Source organism: Zingiber officinale, chromosome 7B, assembly GCF_018446385.1.
Source record: "Zingiber officinale cultivar Zhangliang chromosome 7B, Zo_v1.1, whole genome shotgun sequence".
Classification (NCBI taxonomy): Eukaryota; Viridiplantae; Streptophyta; class Magnoliopsida; order Zingiberales; family Zingiberaceae; genus Zingiber; species Zingiber officinale.
Genome location: NC_055999.1, coordinates 110425201 through 110437741, shown reverse-complemented (window position 1 = coordinate 110437741; position 12541 = coordinate 110425201). Strand labels below are relative to the sequence as shown.

General features: G+C 37.2%; 1 protein-coding gene across 6 annotated transcripts; it reads right to left on the bottom strand.

The window, feature by feature from the left end:
• Nucleotides 1-3803: 3803 nt before the first annotated feature.
• Nucleotides 3804-12469, bottom strand: LOC122006890 (serine/threonine-protein kinase-like protein CR4). 6 transcript variants are annotated; one of them, XM_042562576.1, is made up of 6 exons: nt 12411-12469; nt 12234-12321; nt 12006-12152; nt 8075-8181; nt 6995-7374; nt 3804-6910 (listed from the first exon to the last, which is right to left on the bottom strand). In XM_042562576.1, exon 6 carries the CDS (start codon nt 6723-6725, stop codon nt 4041-4043), a length of 2685 nt encoding a protein of 894 aa, XP_042418510.1. In that variant the 5' UTR covers nt 6726-6910; nt 6995-7374; nt 8075-8181; nt 12006-12152; nt 12234-12321; nt 12411-12469; the 3' UTR covers nt 3804-4040. The 6 variants fall into 6 exon arrangements, with proteins under 6 accessions (XP_042418510.1, XP_042418509.1, XP_042418507.1 ...); XM_042562575.1 differs by having other exon boundaries at nt 3804-7213; nt 7289-7374; XM_042562573.1 differs by having other exon boundaries at nt 3804-7374.
• Between the last annotated feature and the right edge of the window lie 72 nt (nt 12470-12541).

The window sequence follows — 12541 nt, the reverse complement described above, 5'->3', positions numbered from 1 at the left end:
TCATGTTAACGTTGACCTGTCAGGACTTCATGCCTCATGCCAACTCCCTGTTAGACTTTCAACACTAAGTGGTCGGTCAACTGTGATTTACTTGAACTTCCTTCTTGTGATAACTCCATGTTGAACTTCCGATAACTAAGTGTTCAGTCAACCATAATCCACTTGGACTTTCCGTCTCATCAAGTATCCGATCAAACTTAACCTATTTGGCTCTTCCTCAACCAACTAATATATTGATTGACTATCAAGTATTTGGTCAACCTTGATCTACTTGACGTCTTGACCAACTAACATATTGATCCAATAGCGAAACCTCAATTTGAGTCAACTCAAGCTTGGTCAACTTTGATCAGGGGTCGATTTCACCAACACACTCGAATAGTGACATCAGTCGATTGATCCACTCGATTGATCGAGATAAGTCAAGTTGATCACATTTTAACTTTCTATTCACTGCTATAATGACATTGACCATTAACTAATCAAACTCATCAATCAAATGTACTGTACCATTATTACGGTTCACAGTTATTGTTGCACAATTTTTGTTCACAATCGATTTACATTGTTTACAGTCGACTAATGCACTTTTCACGGTGTTGAAAACTCCCTCAAACCCCAATTACGAAGTGTAAGGTCCATCAATCAATTGATACACTTTATCAATTATCGATACTTCTATTTCATCCTTACCAATGACTTCTCACCTTAACTAATATCTTGTCGATCTCAACTTACTAGGATTTTCTTTGTCAAACATCTGGTCAATTGAATCCAATTCGATTGTGAACAAAAACTGTGCAACAGGTAGCAACCTTATCTACCAACAACTCATTTGTCAATTGATTGAAAACACATTCAATTGATTGCTCAAACATCTAGTCAACTGAATCCAATTCTAATCGACTCTATTATGGAACAGAGAATTTATAGTTTACTCTTGAGAAAACTCAACACTTTAGATTGGAGGCTCACCTCTAGTTGATTTAATCTGCTTGAGAATGTGATAAATTGTCGACTATGTCCAGAACCTATTGATAGTTCTTGTAAAACTTAAGTCTCATGGATTCTAAGAACTGTATAAGAATTTACATATAAAAAATATAAGAACATATGAGTATGGATCTGCTCAAGGTTCGGAAGTGAAAGTGCAAGTGCTTCAACTCCTAGAGCCCGGCTCACTAGAAAAAGGGTCTGGCAAAGAGACTGCTGCAGCAGAAGACGGAGAATGAGAGCCCGTCTGGTTCCGATCCTCAGATGAAGATAGTGGTCCCCTATCCCAAGCCAAGGATGAGACCGAGCGCTTGCCTCAAAAGAGAAGAGATGTCTGAAATTGTCCTAGCGGAATAGTGGATAAGTCACGTGCACGCGAGCAATGACATAAGAAAAATAAATACATAAACATAATAGACAATGAATTTGATTGAAAAGTCATATCCTTATCTTTAGCGTCGTCGGCTTGATTTCTGTAGAAAAAGATACAGCAAAAAGGAAGGGGGCTTAAGGGATGACGACGCCGTAAAGCTTCTTGTCAATGAAGAACAAAAAACTATGTCAAGATGATTTTCTAAGCCCTTAAGGATCAACCCTATATATAGTGGACATATATTATCAGCCCATAGATAATAATAGATACGGACTACAAGTCCATATATATACTGAATATCTATTATCAGCATATAGATAATAATAGATGCGGGACTAAAGGTTCTACATATATAAGGTCTACATCGAACAACCAAACTCAATAAGCCTAAGTTAGATCACTTTAAAGGGTTCAGATCGTATTCACATATGTAACTTACAAATAAACTCACCTAATAAGGATAATCATATCCAACACCTATTACTCCTTAATCAAAGACTGCTTACAAGCTAACTAGAAAATTCCTATATAATTTGCACACATCATCGCCCAATGATGCTGTCTAGAAGAGTAATCCCATATTATAAGTCATGTGTAATCTCTCATAAGTCACACAATTTATACAAGTCTTAAAGTTCTACATCGAGCTTGTTGATGTTGTCCGAAGACTTTTACCTACAAATCGTCACTTTTCGTGCCCAAAAACTACTCCCCTTTAGGCCTTCAACCTCTTGCCAAAAGCTCCAACCCTTGCTTTTTGTCTTAAAATTCACCTTGCTAGGAATTTTGGATCTCTCGAATGCCCCATACTATCATTTGTTCCATCACTTTCAAATCCACCTCATTATAGGCCTTCTAACCATCGAGCCACTGATTGTATCAAGTCAACCATCATCCCAACGAGCTCTTCAAATTCCATGCGTGAGGATGATGTTCTAAAATTATTTAAATTGTGCTATGATCAGTATTTCTAAGTCAATTAGCCAACTCAGACTCACCAAGTAATTGATGTTTAATGATCCAAAGGGCAGGTCATCAAACACAAACATTTAGAGATAGCATGTCATCATTATTGCTTGCTAAATTTGAAATTGACGCCGGATAAAATAGCGACTATCCTGTAGACTAACGAGTCAAGAGATTGTAAGAGAATTCAAGAAGAGGGAATACCAAAAAAAAATCATTAGATTTATCAAAAAATGATACATATCTTTATATAATCTATAAGCCCTATATCCAAAAAAAAGGAAAGAAATTCTAATATATAGACTTAAATTTAAATCTTATAGTAAAAAAAAAGATTTTTTCATAAAAGAAAATCTCATGGAAAAAATATAAATTAACATAATAGTTGCTAATATTGACAAATTAAGATCCATAAATATCAGAAATATCAAAATTACTCTAAACAACATAAACAGAAATTACTAAAAATAATAATAAAATTTTCAAAAGCTTGGTTGAAAACCTAGATGGTAGAATGTGGGTATGAAAGTTGGTGGTTACGGATACCCGATAATAAATATAGATTTTTAAGTTTTGCAGACATGAGATTCGACATAGTTTGATTTCAAATCCAAAGTTAAAATTTATACTTTTAAAATTTGGATTGATCATATATCAAAAATGGAAGGTTATGACCCGGACTCCTTACCGCCGATGAACTCACCATTTGGACCTCACTTTCCAGCTCGACGCCATGTCCCTCTTGAAGCGAAGGAAAAGGGAAATGAAAAAAAAAAAAAAAAAAAAAATCCTTTCAGCGTAGTCTTCCCTCTCCCTAAACAACATGCAACATGATTTCTTTTGAAGTTGCTAATATGTTTCCTTCCAAGCTCTAACAAATTATTTTCATGTTATCTTCTTTCTCTCATTTGTTCCATCATAAATTTTAAACTTGGACTCGAAAAAACTCAATCTCAACTCAAGTTCGATCTAATTGATTAATCGTATTGGAGTTGCAAGTGAACTAGCTAAAAAACCACTTTCAACTGGCTGTTTTTGTACCCACCGGTCGATTTTAGTGGAAAGAACCTAGAATCCTGCGTGAGGGCCTTTTATATTTAATCTTAATATATTATTCTTCAAATAAAAGTTAGAAATCTTGACAGAAATTATTATATATTGAAAATTCATCCGGTTGACATAGGGGATTAACAATGAGGTGGGTTGGTTTAGACTTGAGTTTGGCCAAGAGTCAAGCTGACTCCTAAGCTCAATCTTGAGTCCGCCAACTAAATTCCGTATTGATCAATGATCAAGTCATGGGCCTACCACATGACCCCTATCGTCTCCATCGCATCAAAATTGATTTTTGCACACATCAAACTGCAAAAGTATAAACAAAATTTGTTCATCAATAATCTCCAAATTTCATTGCTAGTTTACCCCTACGGTTCGTTTGCTGTCTCTCTTTAGGAAGACGATACAAGTTTAGTTTGTTTAAACATGAAGCCAGTTGAACTAACTCGAAATCATGGAGAACATGCTTACAAGAGGCTTACTAAATGCATTCAGAACCGAAACACTAGAATGCAAGGATGCTCACTCGACATCCGTTTACAGGATCCCACTCTATGGATCGGAAGAAGGATGAAAAATAAACGACAATGACTGAAGAATCAAATGGCCAGGCGACGAAAGTAATTACATGTTCAGTGTTCAAGCACTGAATTCAGAAATTGTTTTGCAAGAACAGTTCTTGCTGTGGAGATGCTGGCCCAATCTCTTCCTCCAAGCACATCAAGCCGTCCCCAGCCCCGCCATTGCCTAGACCCCTGCCGTCTGAATTCTTCCCTTCTGTCTCAGCTTCGGATCTCCTCTGTGATGAGGTCACGCTGGGAAATGTGATCCATGAAGGAGCTCTGTACTCGAACTGGTCATCTGCATCTGTAGTGTCATTCTCGGAACATGACTGATTTGAAGATCTATGTGAACCCTTTTTGTGGAGCCTGCTGCTCCCCAAGATTACCTCGGTCGGCAATATTGGCTGCTCGTTACAAGGGCTACCCATCAAGAGCGCGAGACCTCTCTCCAATGCAGTTGTAACCTTATCCATGGATGGCCTGTCCTTTCCTCTCATCCTCACACACTTGCCCGCCGTCGCAGCTATCTTCTTAAGAGCCTCCCACTCAATGGGAGGCTTCAGCGACGAGTCTAAAATTGCTGAAATATTCCCAGCTTTGATCAGTGGAACAGCCCATTCAACGATGTTCCCTTCTTCAAACTGCATATCAATGGCTTTACGACCACTTAAAATTTCAAGGAGAAGAACTCCAAAGCTATAAACATCTGATTTTGTGGTCAAGTAGTGAAGCTTGTAATATTCAGGATCGAGGTAACCCAGAGTACCAGCAGGAGGTTCCGACAACGGTGAGCTGCTATCCACTGGACCCAACAACGAAAGACCAAAATCTGCAACTCGAGCATTGTGTTCCTCATCGATAAGAATGTTTGAAGACTTGATGTCCCTGTGAATCACAGGAGGGCAAGCATATCCGTGCAGGTATTCGATTCCCCTAGCAGCTTGGACAGCAATGGTGACCCTGCGAACCCAATCCAACCGCTTTTTTAGGCCCGGATCCTTGCCGTGGAGATGTTGATACAAGGAGCCGTGGGCCATGAACTCATAGACCAGCAACCTTTCTCCACCTTCCTCGCAGTACCCAAGCAAGTTAAGAAGATGGGCATGATTTAGTCTCGAAAGAAGGTCAAGTTCTGTATGGAATTCCTTTGAATTCTTAACATCAGATGCTCTCGTGGCTTTCTTAACTGCAACCAGAGTTCCATCATTCAGAACCCCTTTGAAAACACATGAAAAGCTGCCCTTTCCAACCAGTGATTCCTCACTGAATCCACCTGTTGCCCTCTCCAGCTCTTCATACGTAAACATCTGGGCTCGCCTGATTTTCAAGTCCTCCAAATCCGGCCGGACCTTTATTGGCTCCTTGCGGAATGAGTACGTTGGGGCTTTAGGTACAATCACATCAGAGTCAGAACATCTACAATTTTGCAGTTTGTGACGAATGTAAAGACATGCAACTACAGAAACTGAGCTCACGAAGACAACAGCAAATGCAACCTCGGCAACAAAGATTGGAATTTGAAAGGATAGAAATCTGTGGCCCTTTGATTTGTTCCCTGATGTGCAGAAGGTGCGGCATTCGCTTGACGTGCAACTTGAACAGTTGAAAGTACAGCCACGATCCGAGGTCAAATTGCAGGGTGCAGATTGGTAAGTCCCATCGGGGCAACCGATGCTGCATGGTAAGCACACTCTTGAATCAGCTGGCTTGCAAACTTTATTCCCGGAGCTCATGTGGATGAATTCATAATACCCAGGGCCACACGGATTCGAAGCACAAATTCCAGGAGAAACTGCCATCGGTATCGACCAAGGACCTCCAGTGCCCCAGCATAGTGGCCTAAGTGAAGGCTCCGCGAGAACACCGCAAGTGAAGTAATCTCCAGCGACAATCTCATACACCCTTGAATCTCTAGGTGGGGGAACACTATTCTGAAGTTTGAAACCCCAGCATACAATTTTGTGATCCATCCTCTTAATTCCGCAAGCATGGAACCTCCCACCAGCAACCGAAACCATAGGATCCATGGGAACCATGTTAACATCCCCTTGGCCTAAAATGTCAGAAGAAGACTGCTGCGTCGCCAAACTCCTTCCCCAGCAAAAGACTTGGGAGTTCTCCAAGATCCCACAGACATGAAACCCACCAGATGAAATAGACTGGAACCTCAAGTTTCTCGGTCTAAGGCTTATAACACCACTACCTGTCTCATCGCCCCAACACAATGTCGTTCGATTGCGAGCAAACATACCGCAATTGAACACTGACCCAGCGGTGATTGACATTATAGTATCATTGAACTCGTGAGAGGTAGTCATGTTGTAGCCCCAACAATCTATTATGGATACACCTCTCCGAGATCCCTTGCTCGGCATACGAAGGGCGCAGAGGTGGTCGTCACCGGCACTTATCTCTGAGTAGGCTGCGCCTTCCACCATGGGCTGAGGAACACCCATACTGACATAGATGTTGTTGCCCCAGCAATAGGGTTGGTGAGCATCCAAAAGGAGTCCACAAACAAATCCATCACCAGCTGTAAGTCCCAGGAGAGGCAGTCTAAAAGGTGCTCCATAGAGTATCGAAGCATCAGCACCAAAGCAAGAGACCAGGTGAGACCCATCTGAGCTAAGACCACAAAACACTGGGCCATTTTCTCCATAAGAGACAGCAATGGAGGACATCGACCCAAGACCTGAAACCCCCAAACTAGCTGATCCACAAATGACCACCAAAATTGCAGCTCGAGTGAGAAATCCAACACCAAAATTGCTCATTTTTTTGGTCAAATCCCAGGATTTCGTGCCAGCATAACAAAAGCTAATAAAGTTCACCGAAACATATCGTTGCTTTATGTAAGAGCTGCATTAGATCGAGCAGATGATAGGCGGCCACTCACGGAGTCCCTCTCTCTTTGAGCAACCGCAAAAGAGCCAACTTGAAGGGAAAAACAAATCCAAGCCTGGAGCCGGGGATTCCTCATCAGAATGCAGCAGCTTGCAAGATGAGATTTTTAGGATTGAAATCGAGACCAAGAACACGAAACCTGCGAAACATCTCAACTTTGCGAGCTCCAACTCGAATGCGACGGCGCCCGCCCCAGACCATGGTCAGTAGGCGGTCTTCCTGACCCTAGCAGGCAAGCAAGGTTCGGAGAAGTAGATGCGTCTGGGGAGGAGCACAAACTGGAATGGAGGATCGAGGAAGCGCGGAACTAGAAGGTGGGGAGAGGGATGGGAGCATTTAATGCCATCAATGGTAGCTCCTGGTTGGAGGCATGTGTAGTGTAGGCTAGTAGGTGGAGTATTGAATGCGAAGTAAATGCCATATGTCTGCATACCTGGATCTCTGAACACTTGTCCATCAATTTGATCCCTGTGCGCCATGACCGCACCTTTTCCTTTCATCTTCTCCACTGGCTCCGCTCTGGAAGTTTGAATTTAAAAATAAAATTTAAAAAAAAAAGGGGATGCTTTCGACCTTTTATAGCGCGTGTTGTAGTCATGTAGAGACTTTTTGCCTACTGCCTAGTGAAGCGTGCAAACCTTTTTCCCTTTTTTTTAAATAAATATTTAAGAATTAATTTGGCAAAAAAAAATAAGAGAAAATATTCTTATCATAATGCTTTTACAGCACTTATAAAATAGCTCACTATAAAATAATTTTTTAACGATCACTGAATATTTACTATAATATGTTAAAAAAATATTTAATTTAACAATAATATGCATAAAAATATTTTTACATTAAAATATTTTTTATAGACATAATTTAAATTGCTTAAATTTAATTATATTTATTTTAATTTAGTAAATAATATTTTAAAACAACTGTTGTTGCTAAGTAATTATCTACCAACTATTTAATATTATTATAATAATTTTAATCAAATTTAAATAATTTTGACACAAGAATAAAAAACATTTAAATTATTTTTAGCAAAAACAATCTTTTAAGAATTTTAATAATTAGAAATACTTCTTATTTTTGCCCACATTATATTTTTTATACATTTAATTCATAATATTCTATAGTACTAAAAAGATCATAATCATCATCTCAAGGCCTTTCAGAACTGTCCCATGCAATTTAAAAAGAGATAGATCACAAAAGATTTTATTTTTACCCAACACAATAATCCTTTACTTGAGAAGCTATTGACCTCCTCTTCCCTCATCCTTCTCCACCAGTGGCGTCGTCATCGTCCCCACTCAAAAGAGGGAGATCAGTTCACTGTTTCCAAAATTTATTTTCTTTACAAGCTAGTGACCGCGATACATTTCACACATTGAGAATCAACTACATAATATATTGCAAATATTAACTATACCAACCCGACCCGTGAAGGGCACTTCATAATATCCTATACTACAATTAAACTCATTTAATGAGAAATTGATTTACAATTTACATAAATAATTATTGGAGAATTCAAATCAAGGGCATATTTTGGAGATAAAAACTCAACATTAATTAATTTTTTAAAAAAAAAAATCTCTTAATTTGTATAGATTGTCTATACAATTGAAGTATCAAAAAAGCAAAGCAATGAGTGAAGAAGAAGCACTGAAAAATCATCTATCCCTTATCGGTTACTCCATCTCTCCTTCCCTCCAGAATTTTCTTTCAAATTTATGTTCTTGTATGAACCAGTATATAAACTAATATAATAATTTCAGTCGTAGAGTAAAATTTAAGTAATAGAAGATAAAGTGAAAGGAAAAAAATGTTCTAGATCTATAAACATTTATCTACATTTTATCATTATATATATTCCTTTTTGTAATTTGGGCTAATTTAAGTATATCAATTTAGTAATTTACGAGAAAATTATTATATGAATTTGAATGATTTGAATAGACAAATAAACACTCCTAAGGGTGTCGACGTAATTTTGTTCCGTAATTCTAAATAAAAAATCGTCTTCAAGATTTACAAGGTAGAAAAATGTTTATGAATGAACAAGTACTACATGAAAAATAAAAATTAAAATCGTTGAGGAGGATCGCCACAACAACAATGTAATTTGGAATGGTTAAACCCTAGTGGAACTAAAGGACCACTATAATAATATTAATGTGTCCTTTTATGTGGCATTTGATTTAGGAGTTTTAAAACGAGGGAATGGATTCATTTCTAAATCTTGTATTTGGTTGATGGAAATGGAATTAAAATTTTAGAATGAAATCCAAAAATTTAGATTTTGATGAAACAAACCTCTTCCCATAGATGTTGATGGAAATAGGATTGAAAATTAAGTTTTGGACAAAAATACCCTTAATATATTTGTTCAATTTTTTTTCATATCGTTTTTTCTCTATTTGTTCTCTCTCATCATATTTTCTCTCCTCATTCTATCATTACACTTTCTCTTTCATCATACTTTCTCGCTCCTCAATTTCTCCCATTATACTATCTCCCATTACTCTCTCTCTCTCCTCATTTTCTCTCACACATTTTCCCTTTCTCTCTTCATTCTCTATCATCCTACTTTCTTTCTCATCATCCATTCTCTCTCCTCGTCCTCTCTCGTCATGCTCTTTCTTTTCCATCATACTCTCTTCCATTAATTTTTCTCATCATAATTTCTCTCTCATATACGTTCTCTCCTCAATCTATTCCATCACATTCTATTTCTTCATCCTCTCTCATCGTATTTTCTCTCTCTTCATTCTCTCTCATCATACTTTCTCTCTCCTCATCATCTCTCATTATGCTTTCTCTCCCATCACACTCTTTTTCATCTTTTTTCTTATCACATTTTTTCTCACATCATATTTTCTCTCACCTTAGTTTCTCCCATCATACACTCTCTCTCCTCATTTTCTCTCATCACACTTTCTATCTCTTCATTCTCTCCCATCATACTTTCTCTCCTCATCATGCTCTCTCACATCACTCCCTCATGCATTAGTCACTATTCCAAAGACTAATAGTCACACATAATTTACCTTCTCTGTACTTGCCTGGGACAGGTTGACGGGGGCGCTAAGGACGAGCATAGTCACCTTTTGCCACCATACTCTCTCCCATCATACTCTCTTTCCTCATTTTCTCTCATCACACTTTCTCTCTCTGTATTCTTTCCAATTATATTTTCTCTCTCATCATACTTTCTATTTTATCATTCTCTTATCATATTTTCTCTCACACTCAATTTTCTTTCACATCTAATTTTTTCTCTTATTTTTTCTAAGGTAAAAAAAAATTGATTCATTTCAATAAAAAATATTCAACTAACAAAATATTATTTTTAAAAATGATACTCAAGCTCATACTCATTCCATTCCATAATACTATAATTATCATTTCCATATCGATTCTCAGGAAAAAACAAAAAGTCACCTTAGTTTCCATGCTCCCATTCATCACATGCCATATATGGCATCGCCCAGACATCATCTTTCAACACCGGCCATGGGAAAATTAATAAAATAAATAAATAATATAAAACAATAAATTTAAAAGGAAAATAAAAAAACAAAAATAAATAGAAATTTCAAAAAATAAAATGGAATATTTTTGGAATTTACAAAAAAAAAATGTGATCCACCTAAAGTTTAGTACAAGGAACCAAATTTTATTTAAAAGAAAGGGTGATTTAATCTCTTTATCTTTTTTTAAGTGGTAAATTCTCTCTTTCTCTCTTTCCGGCTTTTTTCCATTGCAGACCCAAATGAACACACAAGTCATGTTCGGCTCGGAGTCACGGGTCATGCCCTGCGTACTCATGGCAGACCATGTCAATCCAATAGGATTATTGAAAATATATTTAAATCCATATAACAAATTAATTTGTAAAAAAGAAAACCATTTGATTTTCCTTTTTTCATCGTTCTTACTTTCACAAAATAAGGCCCAACCACTTAATTTATCATAAAAATATTTTTCATACTTTTTTCACCCAAAGCAAATCCAACTTGCTTAGTTGCTAATACTTGTCCATATTCTCCTTCTAGTTTCTCACATATATATAAAACATAAATGTCGCACGCCAACATTATGACTTCACATGCATGGGCATTGCTTCATTTGAACAAGTAACATTGATGTCTCGTGAATGCCAACCCAACCCTACCACATATGTGTATGGTCCCTCACAAGCAACTCGTGAAGAAGGAAAGAATGGTAATGAATGCAATATTTTCTTAAAAAAAATAAACCGAACTAGTGTTAATGGTAATTGAGTCGGGCGGCGATCAGCCTGTTGCGAAGGGCAGAGTGAAACACAACCAAATTCTAAATGGGCATAGTTCCATGCCAAGCCTAACATGCAAGGGATTGAGCAATGAGTGCTCAACTCTCAAGCATTTTTCAGCATTATTCTTTCAAATTACTTTCAGAATAGCTAACTTGGTCTTAGAACGATCAAACTATTTAAATTGCCAAGGGCATTTTGGTCTTTAAATCAACCCAAAAAATCTAAAAAAAAAAAAGAAAAGCATGAATGGTTTACAAGGAAACGCTAATTCACACTCTAACCCCTCTACAATCCCCTCTTAGATTCGTCTACTTGATCTTGCATTTATCCTAATCCCTTCACGTCGATGACTTTAGATTATTCCAAATCGATGACGTTGGAAGAGTTCATCGTGGGGGTGGGGTCTCTCAGAAGAGAGGAGTTTGTGTGGGGGTAGTCTCTCAAAAGTGTTAAGACCACAGAAATAGTGTTTCACAGAAGGAAAACTTCCCTGTATGTACCGAGTACCAAGTGAAGTTAGTAAACGAAAGGAGTACCACTACACCATATAAACAAAGAAGTTAGTAAACAAATCTTGTGATCATCATTCCTGTAGTTTCAATCTATGTATCAGTCATGCTAAGTGGAATGCAGTAGTACCGTATTACATTGTATTAGCATTTTGACTGTACAGGTCAAACAATTGGCAAAATCATTACACTTGCATTTGCAACTATGATCATGATTATCCATTGTATGAATAGTATATTAGCTTAAGTCATACTACTTCTAGGCATGCCTCTAGATATCTTGAAAATAGCTTTGCAAGATGAAACATTAGAAGACTAAAAGAAGGTTACAGGAACACTGTAATTACCTGGCAACGAGTATTCTGCTTCAACAAGATGAGAGTTTTCTTACTGGTCTTTGCTTTAGCATCACTGAAGTTTTTAGATACTCAAATTATGATTGGGATAGAAAACAGCATCAGCTACCCATGAAAGTCTTCACTCTTCTAATACAACTAAAAATCAAATAACAAAGAAGTTATTTGAGATCAAGTTCATCTTAAAACCAATTAACTAACAAAGGAAACAAGTCAAACCTGTTTTTAAAGAAGGTAATATCTACTTGAGTTTAAAGAAAATATACTCAGAAGTCTCTGCTTGAAGTGTTCTTGATGTTCTCGACATCTAGCATGGTAATTTAACTATTACTGAAATAGTTCATTTGGAAAAGTGTCGTTGATAGAAAATATCAGTTTTGTATCACAAAATCAAACCTCTTGTTAAAGAAGGTACTATCTATCCTGAAGAATTATGAAGAAAATATACTTAGAAGTCTCTGCTTGAAGTGTTCAAGATGTTCTCAGCATCTGGCAAGATAATTTAACTTTTACTGAAATAACTTATT